General features: G+C 43.4%; 1 protein-coding gene across 1 annotated transcript in view; it reads right to left on the bottom strand.

Annotated features, from left to right (window-relative positions):
* LOC133402015 (eukaryotic translation initiation factor 3 subunit H) overlaps nt 1–17,500 on the bottom strand; it is a 66,506-nt gene that overhangs the window by 15,078 nt on the left and 33,928 nt on the right. Inside the window, exons 3-4 of the mRNA XM_061675565.1 lie at nt 12,177–12,344; nt 4,351–4,450 (exon numbers count right to left, since the gene is read on the bottom strand). Of these exons, the coding sequence (XP_061531549.1) occupies nt 4,351–4,450; nt 12,177–12,344 (268 nt within the window). The remainder of the gene's footprint in view (nt 1–4,350; nt 4,451–12,176; nt 12,345–17,500) is intronic.

Raw genomic sequence — 17,500 nt, 5'->3', positions numbered from 1 at the left:
GCGTCCTTTTAAATAAACTAACGAAGTAAGCCTGCACAAAAACTATGGTACACTTGATATTTCATTGCCTTTTGAAGCATCACCGCTGTCAAATGATTTCTGTGACTGTAAAAAAAAAAAAAAAAAAAAAAAAAAAGACTTCTCTCTACAGGTATTTCTGCCCACTCCAAGTAAGCAACTTCTCCAATTGTCTTAAACTATTGATACTTTTTTGTCATGTTTTAATGTAAAATGTAATGTGCAGTGATCTCAATGAATGGAAATGCTAAATTTTGATTTTGTAAATCAGGATTTTAAGATGGCGGCACGGCGGGCGACTGGTTAGAGCATCTGCCTCACAGTTCTGAGGACCGGGGTTCAATCCCCGGCCCCGCCTGTGTGGAGTTTGCCTGTTCTCCCCGTGACTGCGTGGGTTTTCTCCGGGCACTGCGGTTTCCTCCCACATCCCAAAAACATGCGTGGTATGTTGATTGAAGACTCTAAATTGCCCGTAGGTGTGAAAGTGAGTGTGAATGGTTGTTTGTTTATGTGTGCCCTGCGATTGGCTGGCAACCAGTTCAGGGTGTACCCCGCCTCATGCCCGAAGATAGCTGGGATAGGCTCCAGCACTCCCACGACCCTAGTGAGGATAAGCGGCTCAGAAAATGGATGGATTTTAAGATTTACATTTCTTCCCATGGGCTCACCACCTGTGGGAGGGGCCATAGAGAGGGGGGTGCAGTGCGAGGTGGGCGGGACCTTGGCGATTCGATCTGCGGCTACAGAAGCTGGTTCTAGGGACGTGGAATGTCTGGCAGGGAAGGAGCCCGAGCAGATCTGTGAGGTCGAGAAGTTCCGACTAGATATAGTCTGACTCGCCTCCACACACAGCTTGGGCTCTGGTACCAGTCCTCTCGAGAGGGGATGGACTCTCTTCTACTCTGGAGTTGCCCACGGTGAGAGGCGCCGAGCAGGTGTGGGTATACTTATTGCTCCCTGGCTCGGCGCCTGTACGTTGGGGTTCACCCCGGTGGATGAGAGGGTAGCCTCCCTCCGCCTTCGGGTGGGAGGACGGGTTCTGACTGTTGTTTGTGCCTATGCACCAAACAGCAGTTCAGAGTTCCCACCTTTCTTGGAGACCTTGGAGGGGGTGCTGGAGAGCGCTACCGCTGGGGACTCCATCGTTCTGCTGGGGGACTTCAATGCTTACGTGGGCAATGACAGTGAGACAACGAAGGGCGTGATTGGGAGGAACGCCCCACCCCAATCAGAACCCGAGCGGTGTTCTGTTATTGGACTTCAGTGCTCATCACGGAATGTCCATAACGAACACCATGTTCGAGCATAAGGGTGTCCATACGTGCACTTGGCACCAGGACACCCTAGGTCGTCGTTCGATGATCGACTTTGTGGTCGTGTCATCGGACTTGCGGCATGCATGTCTTGGACACTCAGGTGAAAAGAGGGGCGGAGCTGTCAACTGATCACCACCTGGTGGTGAGTTGGCTCCGATGGTGGGGGAAGATGTCGGTCTAACGTGGCAGGCCCAAACGTATTGTAAGGGTCTGCTGGGAACGTCTGGCAGAATAAAAAAAAAAAAATAGATCAAGAAGGTGGCGGTATTATGTGGAACCAAGGGGAACGCTGAGTACGTCATCACAGCATGTGATTAAAACGGACCAATCACGAGAGATGATCTCCGCAGCATTCTACGTGCAGCAGCAATTTTTGCCCTGTGCGCGTCAAGTGCTTTGTCTTGTCCCTCACCTAGGACCTGTTTGTCATGGGTGACCCTGCCAGGGGCATAAAGCCCCAGACAACTTAGCTACTAGGATCATTGGGACACACAAACCCCTCCACCACGATAAGGTGATGGCTCAAGGAGGGGGACTGTATAGACTGTTTTTCTATCACAGAAAATACCTTCTTTTGTGTGCTTTTCATACATTTCGACTTTTTCCTTTCTTGTTATATGATTGCACATTTTAATGCAAGGGCAAATGGAGATTTGTTCTGTTAGCATTTGAGTTACCCACAGTAAATTACATCCACGATGGATAAATGATTCATATAACTTAAAATGTTATGCCTATTGCATTTTTATAACTGAATGTATGATATAATTTCCTTTCCTTAAGCAATGTTGGAGTTAGTAACATATGGCTTTTGCAGAGGGCAATTTCCAACTACTACTTGTTTCAGTCTGTAGCAAATAATGTCTAATTAGATTTGAGTTGCATTGACCGCTCGCACAGGTCCAACCAGTAACTTGTACAAAGTACATGAGCTATGACCTAATGTTTGTATTGGTTTAGTTTCAGCTTGTTAGATGTGGCATGATTGTTCCTGGATCAATACCGCGAAAAGTACTGCAAAGTAACCATATTTACTGGACCACTTTTGATGTAAGGAAAATTATTTGTTTCCCAAAGCATAACCTCAGGCAAACTTGAAAAAAACACAAGGGACAGGACGTTGAACAATCCTGCGTTGGGTACCGAGAGGGGAGAATAGGAAATTATGGATAACTACAACCTTTTACATATATTGGCACAATTACTCATCACTGGGGTTCAACATATATCATGCATATTATGACCTTTTCAGATGGCAATAAAGCAATATAAATAGGTGTATGAGAAAACAAAGAACCAACACATTTTAAGTGGGACAAATTGTTCCTAGATAATGGACCTAGACATACTTAATGTCATGGTCTTTCTAAGTTGGTTCCCACTGGACAAAGCCAAAGGTTGACTCCACAACACGACTAATTCAATGCTTCAGATTGTAAATTCAAGTGCACGCTATTGAAAATCCACCAAAGCACAGTGCACATGGAGGTCATATCAAAGGGATGTTTAAATTGGGCACTCTTTTACACAGAGAGAAAGTTATTGGTACACTTCTCATAATAGAAAGACCATTAAGAAAGAAAATGCCCGTGGACTTCTAAAAGTAAAAAAAAATTAATTAAAAAAAAACGTACGTTACCGTTTCGGCAGCTCTATGAAGCCCAAAACATGCATTCGCTCCGTGGTGGCTGGCTGACTCAGTTGAGAAAGTGCATCATGAGCAGCAGAGACCACAATTTAAATGTCAAAAATAAATAAATAAATAAAAATAAAATAAAGTAAAATATCGCAGACGATCAGGCTCATTTAATTAGATTAATTGTGCAGCCCTATTATATCCTATTAATTGGGAAAAATATCAGCCTCTGTGAGGGCTGATATTTTCGCTTCAAACATGTTGCTGGCGGCTTGGAGGGTTTGTTAGGTTTATTTATTTATTTATTTATTAAGCACAGGACTCTCACCATTATTACGACACCTACAGTCATTGTAATGGTGCAATGGTGAGTTAGGTATTGAATCATTTGTCTGTATTTGCTTCTGTCGATCGTCAAATACATTAACCCTTTTAAAATGACGGGAATCACCGGTAACACCGTGGCGCATGTGTATTTCAAATTACTATAACTCCTTGCTACTTCGTGCAATTTTAATCAATCAAACTGCCCGTGAAAGCTGTGAACCTAATAAATATATCTATTATTATGGTGCTAAAAGGGTTAAAGTGACTTGCTCAGTCTGTGACGCAAGGAAAGTTGCAGGGCATAGAGAATTTAAAACAAAAAACAAAAACATGCTCTCCTTCCTGTAGCCTGATAGATGGAGCGGTGACGGGAAAATATGGCTTGTCCTGACTGTCGGCCTTGTAAGCAAAAGCTTGTGGGACATATCGTTCTCTCTCTGAACACAAGCTTTTGGACAAAGGCCATGTTGAATGTGGGACATTGACGTGGCGGCCATGTCATGATGGTTATATTTATTGTGCTGGAGAGCACAGCACAGACAGAGAGAGAGAGCGAGAGAGAGAGATAGAGAGAGAGAGAGAGAGGCATGGCGGCGGTATTAACTGAGGAATGAAAAATACAAGTCTCTGGAGTATGAATCATGCTATTTTTGGTGCAGTAAAAATTTTTTGACAAGCCGTTCGCCTTTGGCAATGGACTTGGAACTACGAAGCACACTAATTCCTCCCATCTCATGAAAGCCACTCTCCTATGATGAGTACTGTATGTCAACATTGCCACCATGAGTGTTTGGGTGAAATGTGAAACTTTCAAACATTTTCAAGCTTTTTTCATATTTATTTACAATAACTTTGTACGGTATGTGGTGTTTTATGCCACGAAAAAACCTACAAAACAATTTTTGTACTGGAGAGTAATATGGGTGCATATGGCCTCAAAAAAAGTGCTTCAATATAACAGACAATCGGCTACATCGGATGACCTACCATAGTGAGTTTGGGGTAGAAGAATAACACACAGTATATAAAGTATTTATTTGCATTGCTACGAACCCTTCAGGTGTGAAATCTTTCTCTTTGCAGATCTCCATGAGTTTTGGAGTGAGCCTGTAGGCCTTCAGGGACAGCGAGCCTTGGGCTGTCTTTATAGGGTCTGAAATAAAGGTTGGGGGGGTGGGGGGGGGAGACGAAGAGTGAGAGATGCTCAACATATTTTTGCTATAAAAATGCTATAATTCATGAGACAGTAGCACTCAAGGTTTTATATAAACATTGCATTTGTATAGCTGCCTACAAACCACAAGAACCCAAGAAGAGTGTTCACCGTGCAGTGATCCAAAAGACTGTCTTAGGGCATGTTTCTATTTCCTTAAATGACATTGGGGAAACTTGACAATCAGTTAGTTAATTTATGTACCAGTATTTATTTATTTTTAAATATTTTGATAGTGTGGACTCTCCTGAATGTTATGAACTCCATGTCACTGTTGTACTGAATAGATTATTTCTGCCCTGATAAGTAGTGTTGGGTATTGAGAATCAATTTGGAACCGGGACCAACGTTCCGATTCTCCCGGAAGTGCCGAAAAGCACGTCTTGACCTCTAAGGGGCAGTGTTGTGCATGCAATGGGATACACACTTGCAGTAAGAAAACTAAGTCACGATCCAATATTTGTTACTAGAAGTCGTTTTTTCACAAGAGTTTGAAGAATACATGCCTAAGAGGATTGTTATATTGTTTTTTTGTGTTGATACAGCATGTGTGTGCCAAAACTCATTATTTTGAGAGGTAAGTGCCGCAACTTTAATGCTAGTTTTAGTTAGCTCATCAATGGTGTTTTTCATTCATTGTGGGTTAACTTTAAGATAGCGAGTTTTGTGAACAAAAATAAAGACATTCAATAAGTGTACTTCTTTTGATATACATGTTTATACACTGTATATCTTTTACAGTGTACTTCAACTGGAAAGCCAACAAATGACTAAGCAAGCAGCATTCATTCTTACTCCTTGCTACTATGTTACCACCTTAGCAAGTGGTTGTTGTGATCACGTGGGCTCTGCATGGATTGAAGTGCCGGAGGGGGCATGGAAAGGACTGCTTGTATAAGAGTGGTAAAGTCAGATATTAGATCCAGTCCAAGATAATCTGACACTTATTTTTTTTATGAAATCGGACCGAGATCCAATCTCAAAGATCGGATCGGGACACCCCTAGTGTTTTTAAAAGGAAAGGTGATGTAACCCCTGTCCCAACTTCTTTGGAATGTGTTGCAGGCCCTCCACATTACAGCTTGTGTTCTCTCAAAGCGTATTTATTTCAGTGACATAAGTCTGCCTATTTTGCAGAGTCAAGTCTTTCAAATTAAGTACGGTGTCAAAAAGACTTACAGAAAGACTCAACTGGCCAATCAGTGCAATGTCTACACAGACAACTTCCACATTGCCCCTTTACATTTTACCAAGCATGGCCGAGAAATCATTGTTTTTCATACAATCCACAGACACGGTTTTATGAAATAAAATGCACAAATTCCCTGCTAATCTTGACCGACACACTCATAATACAAGCAGCAACAAATGTAAGTAATGATCAACGTTTAGCTAAGATTGTTTTATGATATAATGCTTTTTCTTTGTTATTTGTTTGCTTGTGTGCTGATTCGCTAGCTAACAGCCAATCAGAGAGATCAATTGTCACCAATGGGCGACGCAGTTTTGCAGATTGAATCTGGCAAAAATGCAGCAGTGCGAGCCAAACGTAAAACCTGCCCACCGACGACGACCCATTCATTTACTGCTCAAAATAACGCACACGTCCCCTGAGATTATATTCCACTCTCCAAAATGTTTTACAGTGCACATCGTGTGTGTGTGAGTGTGTGTGCATTATTCAAGTCAATTGTCTCTTGAAATTAGTAAAATTTTCTTTATCAATACAATTTACCTCAAGTGAATAAAAGTGGAATTGATTCACAAAATGGTTGTTGCTACAAATGAGCTGCCATGAATAATATGAGGAAGGCAGAACTACATTTCTAAATATCTTGTGAACCTGATTGATTTAATTGCTTAATTGATTTTATGCTATCATTCCAATTTAGTGACAATGTTAATTCGACCTTCAAAATCTGAAAAGACAAAAGTCTTGATTTATTGCAAGAGACATTTGTACAGCAAGCGCTCTCTAATTTCAAGCCAATTGAAAAAAATCTAAGTTTCACCTGCTATTGCTGATTTCGACAGCAGAGAATGTGAGACTGGCGCAGAGTAGGTGAACTGCCAGACTACAAGTCCAATAGAGTCTTGTTGAGACTTGTTTCTTTCCCAACAGCAGACAATGACACACCACATTTGGCAATTGACAAATCAATCTAAATAGATGTTGACAAATACCCACAGCCTGGTGGCACAAAAGCTACACTTCCATCCATCCATTTTCTGTACCGCTTACACTTGACTCAGAAAAACCTATCCGGCTTTTTGTTGGAACTTTACTCAATACCTGAATAATCGGACTGGCAGAAAAGCATAATTTGTTTAATCAGTGGAAAGCATTCATTTGTTTGACATTGAACCTTTTACGCTCTTCCATACGCTCTATATATGGACACAGCTGTCATGATTTCCACTTGAAACTATTTTTAGAACCGCACGCCAGAAATTGCTAACATGGCAAGTAATTTATCTTAAAAAGATTGGTTTAACAACCCGTTGTGGCCATAAGACGATGGACATATGTGACTAACTCAGTCGTTGGGCATCTGATTGATGCATTCACATGCATAAAATGACCAGCGACTTAATGACGAGGAGAACAAAAACAAAAAAATGTATTTTCTTTGACTTTAAACAGAGATCAGGTCGATTTCTTTGAGGTGCTCTGATCCATTAAGTGCAGCATTATTGATTGACAAAAGGAGCTCTCATTTACAGAGAAGAGCTGACTGCCTGGTTGGCTAAATGGCTAGCAGGACTTGATCAGACTGGTTCATATGTCACATAGTTAAATCGTTTTTGTCAATTTAGAAACACGAAGGCCTGAAAGAAATTTAATTTTTTCAAGAACAAATTTTTTGTTTGTTTGTTACGCATACCAGGACTAAAATACAGTGGCAAGAAAAAGTATGTCTACCCTTTAGAATTGCATTGTTTTCCAAATAAATCTATCATAAAATGTGATCTTCATCTAACTCAAGGGTATCGACAAATGTGGAGTAAGAACATGGTACGTCTGGATCTTTTAATAATTATTGAGAACAAACCAAAAAAATTTGCTTGTGGAAAAAGTATGTGAACCCTTGAGTAAATGACCTCACCACTGGCAAATGCTATATATTATGGCGTTTAGTGTGCTTAAGCCTATTTACTGAAATTATTATGTTACATTTCATTTTTATTATCATTATTTTTTACCTACTATTAATAAAAGATTTCTTGTAAAGGATGGCAAAATATTGTGTGCAAAGGTTACCTTTTAAGAATATTCCAGTCATGATCCATAATTTGTTTCAATAACACTTTTGGGATTGGGATCGTTAACAAAATCTTGAGAACATAATTCTTGTTGCAAAACCAAGAATTCAATTTTCACCCTTAAAGAGGCATAATGATTCCCCAAATTGCCTTCAGTAAGAGATTGTTCTTAGTCACTTCTTTCAGACAAAATGCCCTTGTGAATTGTCTGTAAAAGCAATTCAAAGTAGCTTGGGTGAAAGTGTCTGGTTATTTCAGGTGAAAATGTCTTATTTAGACGTATGTAATAATTGACCAAAATAATGATTTACATAGCCCAGCAGTTCTCCAACTTTTTAGACCACAGTACCATTTAAAAACTCTCCCAAGTACCACCACATTGACCAATGTTATGAAAAATACCTAAGTGTTCATGAAAAATGAGACAGTTATTATTGTAAGCCACCGTAACATTATGTAGTTGAACATTAGCACTGCGCCTAAATATAGGACAATATAAAACTTTACTTAATGATTAAATTAAAATGTATTGCACATAAAAGTTAAATGAAAATTATACAAAAATAAAAGTTTACAAACAAAGAGGTTAAATACAACTGAACTGTACTTTTCGTGTACTACGAGAGGGACCCTGCATACCGCTCGTGGTACTCGTACCACAGTTTGAAAATCACTGAAGTAATCGACTGTTCAGGCTGGGGATTTTTAAGGTTGCCTTAATAATGATATTTGGTGAAATAATTTAAAGTTGGGCGGCACGGTGAACGACTGGTTAGAGCGTCTGACTCACAGTTCTGAGGACCGGGGTTCAATCCCCGGCCCCGCCTGTGTGGAGTTTGCATATTCTCTCCGTGCCTGCGTGGGTTTCTCTCCAGTTTTCCCACGTATCCAAAAACATGCGTGGTAGGTTAATTGACAACTCTAAATTGCCCGTAGGTGTGAATGTGAGTGTGAATGGTTGTTTGTTTGTATGTGCCCTGCGATTGGCTGGCAACCAGTTCAGTGTGTACCCCGCCTCCTGCCCGATGATAGCTGGGATAGGCTCCAGCACGCCCGTGACCCTAGTGAGGCGAAGCGGCTCAGAAAATGGATGGATGGATTTTATAGTTGGTTGTGTCTTTACGCCTGTATTTGCGTATGTATTAGAGCTTGCACGTCGGCTTTTATGATTAGACTTTACACTGATCTGATCAGCCTGATCGGTATCCGCCGATAATTAGCATTTTATGCTGATCAGCTTTAATGTCATAATTCGCCGAGCCAATCGATGACGCCATTGATCGGCTCCGCAAAAGACATCTACGCCGCGTCGCCATCGTGTACAGTATAGTTGATTCCAAACGCTGGTTTATATTTAGCCTTGTCGCATGTCTTTTGACAGAGTACTGTTAATATCTGACAGCCAATAAAGTTATTATTAAAAAAACATGTCGGCGCTGTGGGACAGACAACACGTAATGCCCAGATCAGACTACAAGACAAATTTGGTATTTCACGATTGCACGATGTCAGACTATCCATCCATCCATCCATCCATTTTCTACCGCTTATCCGGGTCGGGTCGCGGGAGCAGTAGCTTTAGCAGGGACGCCCAGACTTCCCTCTCCCCAGCCACTTCATCCAGCTCTTCCAGAGTGATCCCGAGGCGTTCCCAGGCCAGCCGAAGGACGTAGTCTCTCCAGCGTGTCCTGGGTCGTCCCCGGGGTCTCCTCCCGGTGGGACGTGCCTGGAACACTTCACCAGGGAGGCGTCCGGGAGGCATCCGAATCAGATGCCCCAGCCACCTCATCTGGCTCCTCTCAATGCGGAGGAGCAGCGGCTCTACTCTGAGATCCTCCCGGATGACCGAGCTTCTCACCCTCTCTCTAAGGGAGAGCCCGGACACCCTGTGGAGGAAACTCATTTCGGCCACTTGTATCCAGGATCTCGTTCTTTCGGTCATGACCCACAGTTCATGACCATAGGTGAGGGTAGGAACGAAGATCGACCGGTAAATTGAGAGCTTCGCCTTTCGGCTTAGCTCCTTCTTTACCACAACGGACCGATACAAAGTCCGCATCACTGCAGACGCTGCACCGATCCGTCTGTCGATCTCCCGTTCCATTCTTCCCTCACTCGTGAACGAGACCCCAAGATACTTGAACTCCTCCACTTGGGGCAGGATCTCATCCCCGACCTGGAGAGGGCATGCCACCCTTTTCCAACTGAGGACCATGGTCTCAGATTTGAAGGTGCTGATTCTCATCCCAGCCGCTTCCCACTCGGCTGCGAACTGCTCCAGTGAGATATGGAGCTCACGGCTTGATGAAGCCAACAGAACCACATCATCAGCAAAAAGCAGAGATGCAATACTGAGGCCACCAAACCGGACCCCCTCTTCGCCTTGGCTGCGCCTAGAAATTCTGTCCATGAAAGTTATGAACAGAATCGGCGACAAAGGGCAGCCTTGGCGGAGTCCAACCCTCACCGGGAACGAGTCCGACTTACTGCCGGATATGCGGACCAAACTCTGACTCCGGTCGTACAGGGACCGAACAGCCCGTATCAGGGGGTTCGGTACCCCATACTCCTGAAGCACCCTCCACAGGACTCCCCGAGGGACACGGTCGAAGGCCTTCTCCAAGTCCACAAAACACATGTAGACTGGTTGGGCGAACTCCCATGCACCCTCGAGGACCCTGCCGAGGGTGTAGAGCTGGTCCACTGTTCCACGGCCAGGACGAAACCCACACTGCTCCTCCTGAATCTGAGATTTGACTTCCCGACGGACCCTCCTCTCCAGCACCCCTGAATAGACCTTACCAGGGAGGCTGAGCAGTGTGATCCCCCTGTAGTTGGAACACACCCTCCGGTCCCCTTTCTTAAAAAGGGGGACCACCACCCCAGTCTGCCAATCCAGAGGCACTGTCCCCGATGTCCACGCGATGTTGCTGAGGCGTGTCAACCAGGACAGCCCCACAACATCCAGAGCCTTTAGGAACTCCGGGCGAATCTCATCCACCCCCGGGGCCCTGCCACCGAGGAGCCTTTTAACTACCTCGGTGACCTCAAACCCAGAGATAGGAGAGCCCGCCTCAGAGAACCCACACTCTGCTTCCTCATGGGAAGGCGTGTCGGTGGAATTGAGGAGGTCTTCGAAGTATTCTCCCCACCGACTCACAACGTCCCGAGTCGAGGTCAGCAGCGCCCCATCCCCACTATACACAGTGTTGGTGGTGCACTGCTTTCCTCTCCTGAGACGTCGGATGGTGGACCAGAATTTCCTCGAAGCCGCCCGGAAGTCTTTCTCCATGGCCTCACCGAACTCCTCCCATACCCGAGTTTTTGCTTCAGCGACCACCAGAGCTGCATTCCGCTTGGCCACCCGGTAGCCATCAGCTGCCTCAGGAGTCCCACAGGCCAAAAAGGCCCAATAGGACTCCTTCTTCAGCTTGACGGCATCCCTCACCGTTGGTTTCCACCAACGGGTTCGGGGATTGCCGCCACGACAGGCACCGACCACCTTACGGCCACAGCTCCGGTCGGCCGCCTCAGCAATGGAGGCGTGGAACATGGTCCACTCGGACTCGATGTCCCCAGCCTCCCCCGGAACATGAGCAAAGTTCTGTCGGAGGTGGGAGTTGAAACTCCTTCTGACAGGGGATTCTGCCAGACATTCCCACCAGACCCTCACAATACGTTTGGGCCTGCCACGTCGGACCGGCATCTTCCCCCACCATCGGAGCCAACTCACCACCAGGTGGTGATCAGTTGACAGCTCCGCCCCTCTCTTCACCAGAGTGTCCAAGACATGTGGCCGCAAGTCCGATGACATGACCACAAAGTCGATCATCGAACTGCGACCTAGGGTGTCCTGGTGCCAAGTGCACATGTGGACACCCTTATGCTTGAACATGGTGTTCGTTATGGACAATCCATGACGAGCACAGAAGTCCAATAACAGAATACCACTCGGGTTCTGATCAGGGGGGCCGTTCCTCCCAATCACGCCCTTCCAGGTCTCACTGTCATTGCCCACGTGAGCATTGACATTATATACAAGAAATTACAACAACAACATTATATACAAGAAATTACAGTAATCAAGTATATTAGATAATATATATATATATATATTATATATATTATATATATATATATTATATATATATATATTATATATATTATATATTATTATTATATATATTATATATATATTATATTAGATAAAAACCATCCCGTCAAGTGATGGCCCTGCCATAGAGATAGGGGGATAACGTCAAACGATGGCTCCCTGGGAGTTGTAGTGTTAAATCTGATAAAATTATTTCGGCCCTCAACTTCTGTCATTTAGATATTTGGCTCACCCACAAAAGCAAAATAAATATTAATGACAAAATAAATGAATATAAATTCTGCTTACCATAGATAAGCACAACAGACTCCTCAATGGCATGCTGGTAGCTGAACTGGGAGTCGAGCAGGGCTCTGCTGACAAAGGAACCGTAGTAGGTGGACTGGTACCATCCCACATGCAGATGGTCGATGTTTACGTGACGCAGAGAACGCATCATCTCCATCTGGTACTGGACTGAAAACAGAAACATGAGACAGTTAAAAAAAATACAGTCCGAATGAACACTTAAGTTTTTACACTCAAGTTTAACACTTGAGAGTGGGAGAATTTTTCATTTGGGCTCTCATTATCTGGTCTCCATTTGGAGCTGGGAGGGGAGGGAAATAAAGAAACATTGATTTTGATGACTCCACAGATGTGTAGAAGAAATAAACCAAAACATGGAAAAGCAAAGGTTCCACTTTGTTATCAAGTGATTGGTGGTCCCATTTACTGAAATGTCCACCACTGACATTCACTCCACATGTTCATTCCTCATGCTGATGAATATTTCCGAGTGGAGGAGAAATGAAATGGACTGATACATAGACAGGTTTCAGCTAGGAGGGAGCTGCTAGGTACATTAAGCATAGAACCATTTAATTTCAGACTACGGGTGACCAGAAATACAAACAACCTTTTCGCCGTGCCAGTAGTAAGTAACAGCCACAGCAAGCGAAAAAAACAGCATGTCCATACAGGCTAGTTGAAGATTGTTAATAAATCAAGGCGTTATTGGGCAGCTGTGGCCCTTAGACCCCAGCATGGAGAGCACATCCTTCTTCTGATGTGGCTGTTAACAAGAATAAAGTGAAGAGGTGGAAAAAGGAGTGGCGAATGTGGTGAGTAGGATTGGGATGGGGGCTGATAGATAGAACTGAAAAACACAAAGAAAGAGCATAGCCCAAGAATCATTGCATGGTACTACAATAGTGAAATTACTCTGCTGACATCTTAATAATCGTCTTAATTTGATGTAAATCAAGCAACCACAGAGAAAAGAATTCGATATTTCTGTCAGTCATCTGAAGGCATTTCACCAATCATTTTTACTACATTTGGATGCAAGCAGAACCTACAGCAATGCATACATCCTGCTGGTTTATTTCTAATCACTTGTTTCTTAAAAAGCTAAGCCTAATTGCTGAATACATTCAAGAAACTCAGTTCCTCTAAACAAAAATGACAACAATCTTCCAAAAACTGAACTTCCCTGTTTTTCTCTGCATACCTCTGAGGAAGTCAAGTCCGTCTTTTCTGACACAAAACAGTGTCCGGTTTGAACTCAAAACGTCCCTTTGTAGCAGACACAGTCTGTTAGTTCCAGAATTGGCCCCTGTTGTTTACTGGCGCAATTAGACTGGTACACGTATTTCTGGGTTGTGCTGTTGTCGTCACAGATTATCAAGATTAGATTCACAGCCAGGCTAACCAACGTGCCTAACGTGGCAGCGGCGATGTTCCTATTAAAGGTAATGCATGGACATTAGCTTAAACTGCCACAAAATGTAAATCCTTTTTTTGTTTCTACAAGAAATATTTTGGAAGATTAATGCTGAAAACCTGTTCAAAGACTGAGAACAATATAGGATGGAATTGTTGAGATATGGCTTAAAACTCTTTTTTGCCTTCTAAATGTTTCTTATTTTGTGGGAGGGGCCTGAAAACTATCCTCATGATGTAGAGAGGTTTGGGCGTATACTTTCCGGCTAGGACCACCAAATGCGGCAACTCGCAACGCATGCAACACGACACCGTGTTCCTCGTGACGCACCGCGGCTGACAAGTCCATCCGTCAATTAACGGCCAGCTGAATTTCAGAGGAAACAAAGGGGCAGAATGACTCTCTGTGGCCCGTGAAAACGTGTGGTATGTGCATTGCTCCTCTCCCCGCATGTAGCGGAGCAGCGAATCCACAATGGAATAAGTATTTGATTGACGGCTAGAGGCGGGATTTTCAGAGCACCCAGCAACACGCCCACAACGTCAGGAAGCTCAAAGAATGTCTCAATTCTTGGCTATTTTGAAGCCTGATTTCACATACTTTGCTTTTTTTAATCCATTCATTCATTGTCCTGCTTGTTAACATTACTCTTTTTGTGGTGTGTCGAATTTACAAGACGCTTTTGAGGCCAGTTTTGTGGCACTTTAACGTCACCGTAGGCACCCGGCTCAAAAGGGGCATGGCATATCTACCTATTCATATCTACGGCTGTTGTTTACTGAGCGCCCGTCGTATTTGGTCTGTCTAACATTCTATACTGATTTTGGTACATTATACTGTACAGTTGTTGTTTTTTTCAAGCCCTTCTCTATTGCTAAGGGAGGCGGGAAAAGGAAGCGCACTAACCTCGCGGTTCATGAAAGCAACCCTCGACTCACCCCCACAGCAACTTTCTCCAACCAGCACACCATTATCACTCCTCCCCAGCACCAGCAATCACAGCATGATTACGGCAGCATGAGACAATCACAGCAATGTTTAAACGTAAGTTTGGATAAACTTGAAAGCTTTTCAAACATTTGCAAGTTTTTTTATATTGATTTACAATAGTTTGGTACTGTACTGGGTGTTTTTAGGCCACACAATATCAAACAAAGTCGGTTCAATTGAGGTTATACTGTATTTCTGTTTCGCAGATTTCACTTTTTACGGGAGTGGTCTGGAACGTAACCCCAGCGATGGAGTGGAGATTACTTTACCCCAAAATCTAGGCAATGAATTTTAATAGTTTTTGACGAAAGCAAAGGCAATACTAGCCTCATCCAATTTAGCAATATGATCATGGCTTGTACACCCATTTGTTATTCACTTATTTCTTTCTGCCTTGGAGCCTTTTCAATCAATGAAATCAAACCAGCTAGGGAATGAGTCACCCCATTCGTTTAGTGTGGCTCTATTGTGACCTGTGCACATGTGTGGAGGATTCAAGAAAGATGCCATGATGCAAAAGTGTAAACATGGGTGTGCATATTTGACAGTATGGAAACTGGTGTATTTTGGTATTCACCAGCTGGAAGCTAAAGTCTCACCCTTGGCTAACAATTTAAGTAGAAATAACAAAAAAAAAACAACCAGTGAGTATGTGTGTGGTTAAACACACTTGAAAAAGCAATGGGCATGTATGTGTGTCTGTGCAATGAACCCGACAGATAGTTCATACTCTAATAGTCAATGACACAAGAGGTGAACTGCTTCAGACCTTGCATGCTCCTGCAGGCCACAACATTTCAGTGCAGGCAATGATGTGTGTGTGAGTGCCTGGGTCTCTAAAAGTGAAGATCCACGTAACTGTGTGTCACAACATATTCAAATCACCACCTTGTCACAATGTAGGGACCATTGCCTGGAAATCACATGCACGCACTCACGTTTAAGTGTTCAAGTGGAGGCAGACTTGTGATTGTACCATAAATCTGCATCCTGTGTTCCATTAAATACAGGGCTCCAGACTAACCCTGCTGTTTGGATGTAACAGCACATCATTTGGATTAATTGTGTTTAGGTCTCCTTTCACAATAATCTAAAATAAACCAAATATAAATCATTTAAAGTAGTCCCCTGAGAAGTGGTCTATAGTCCTTCCGTTTACCTTCCAGGTCCTGAAAGCTGCTGGATTGTGCTGTCCAGCAAATTCCCGATTGGAAGCTTTGAACAGTGCCAATAAAAAGTCCAGTCAAAATCTATTTGATCCTTGCCCAAAAGTCTGCTACATACCCTTCATCTATCAAGTGTTTTCAATGCCCGCAGTGGATGGGGTCTTTTGGAATACAGTGGAAGCTATTTTTGCTATTGTAGTGATTTCATCTGGTGCAAAGTGGCACATAGAAATCCTCATTTGAGCCACCTAGCGTTTTATGGAACGTAAAAGTATCTTCACAATTTATTTACTGATTTTTTTCTGGCAGTTAAAAAGGCTCAAGTTATTCTGTCCATTTTGAATGGAGCTGGAGACAAATCGAAAATGTATTTGCTGATCACTGGTGAGATGGGAGGTGCTTCCGGGTGTTGGTGCACATAGTCCATTATGCTCTGCATAATGATTGATGAACTCAGCTCAGTCGGTGACAGAGGCGGCCATCATCCGGCGAGCACTGAGTTTTGCGAACCCCGTTGCCTGCTTCCCAATGTGCTGCTTGACTCCGCCAAGCCAGCGGCGCTCCCATCACAAAGTGACGGCAGAGGAGATTGGGCTGTGTAATTCAATGGGGAGTGACGCGTCCAGTGAAGCGATGGTGTGATAAAGTATTGAAGCATCTGCTTGGACAAAGAAACAAGGATGAGCAGTAAAGGAATCAACCGAAAATGAAAGACTACTGTTGGCTGTAATGCCGCAAAAAAAACTAGTGCTCAACTGACAGCCATCATCTTACTCGACACACACTCCCACGCTATCTCACCTCCCATCCCTGATTCATTCATCCATTCACAAATTACTGTCACCTTCACATCCTCACAGTTGGAAATTACAGAACTCTAACAACAATCCACGAAACACAACGGCAGGGTTGCTACAATATCACTTGTTGCTTACAGCCAGAAGAGACGCCTGCGTTACTTACGGTTTAGCGTAATTTTAAATGTAATCATTAAAATTAAACTAATCTGTCTCGTAAAGGAGTACCACATCACTTTTTATATGTATAAAATTTAGGGAAAGGGACCTTTTTATCAGTCTCGTAATCTGAAGGTTGATACACATCACAAAATACGAGTCCCAGACAACAGAGGTTCATTGTTAAACTCTGAACACACAAAACAACCAAGAGTGTAATTTTATAGAATATTTAATGACATCTACAAGGGATCTAGCGGGAAACACACAAATGGGTCCAACTACAGAAAGAAAATAACACTAATAATGGTAAAAAGAAGGAAAATAGTGTGTTGGACTAAAGTGGAAAACGCGAGCATTTAACACGTCCATTCCGACACACACACACACACACACACACACACACACACACACACACACACACACACACACACACAGAGAGAGAGAGAGAGAGAGAGAGAGAGAGAGAGAGAGAGAGAGAGAGAGAGAGAGAGAGAGAGAGAGAGAGAGAGAGAGAGAGAGAGAGAGCGAGAGCGAGAGAGAGAGAGAGAGAGAGAGAGAGAGAGAGAGAGAGAGAGAGAGAAAGAGAGAGAGAGAGCGAGAACAAAGTTGAGATTTTGTCTGAAGCTAGTAATTTCCCCGAAATTATTAGGCACTAATATTGTACAGTCTGGCAAACACTTACAGTGTCTACTCACAAACGTAGGTCCGCAGAATATGACCGTTTCTCTTCTGCCTTTTCAGGGGCTCGCTAGCAACTTCAAAGCAATCACACTTGGCTGGAAGCGTACCTGG

The sequence above is a fragment of the Phycodurus eques genome, chromosome 4, assembly GCF_024500275.1.
Source record: "Phycodurus eques isolate BA_2022a chromosome 4, UOR_Pequ_1.1, whole genome shotgun sequence".
NCBI classification, from domain to species: domain Eukaryota; kingdom Metazoa; phylum Chordata; class Actinopteri; order Syngnathiformes; family Syngnathidae; genus Phycodurus; species Phycodurus eques.
Note: the sequence above shows the minus strand (reverse complement) of the source record. Positions and strands in the feature narration are given on the sequence as shown.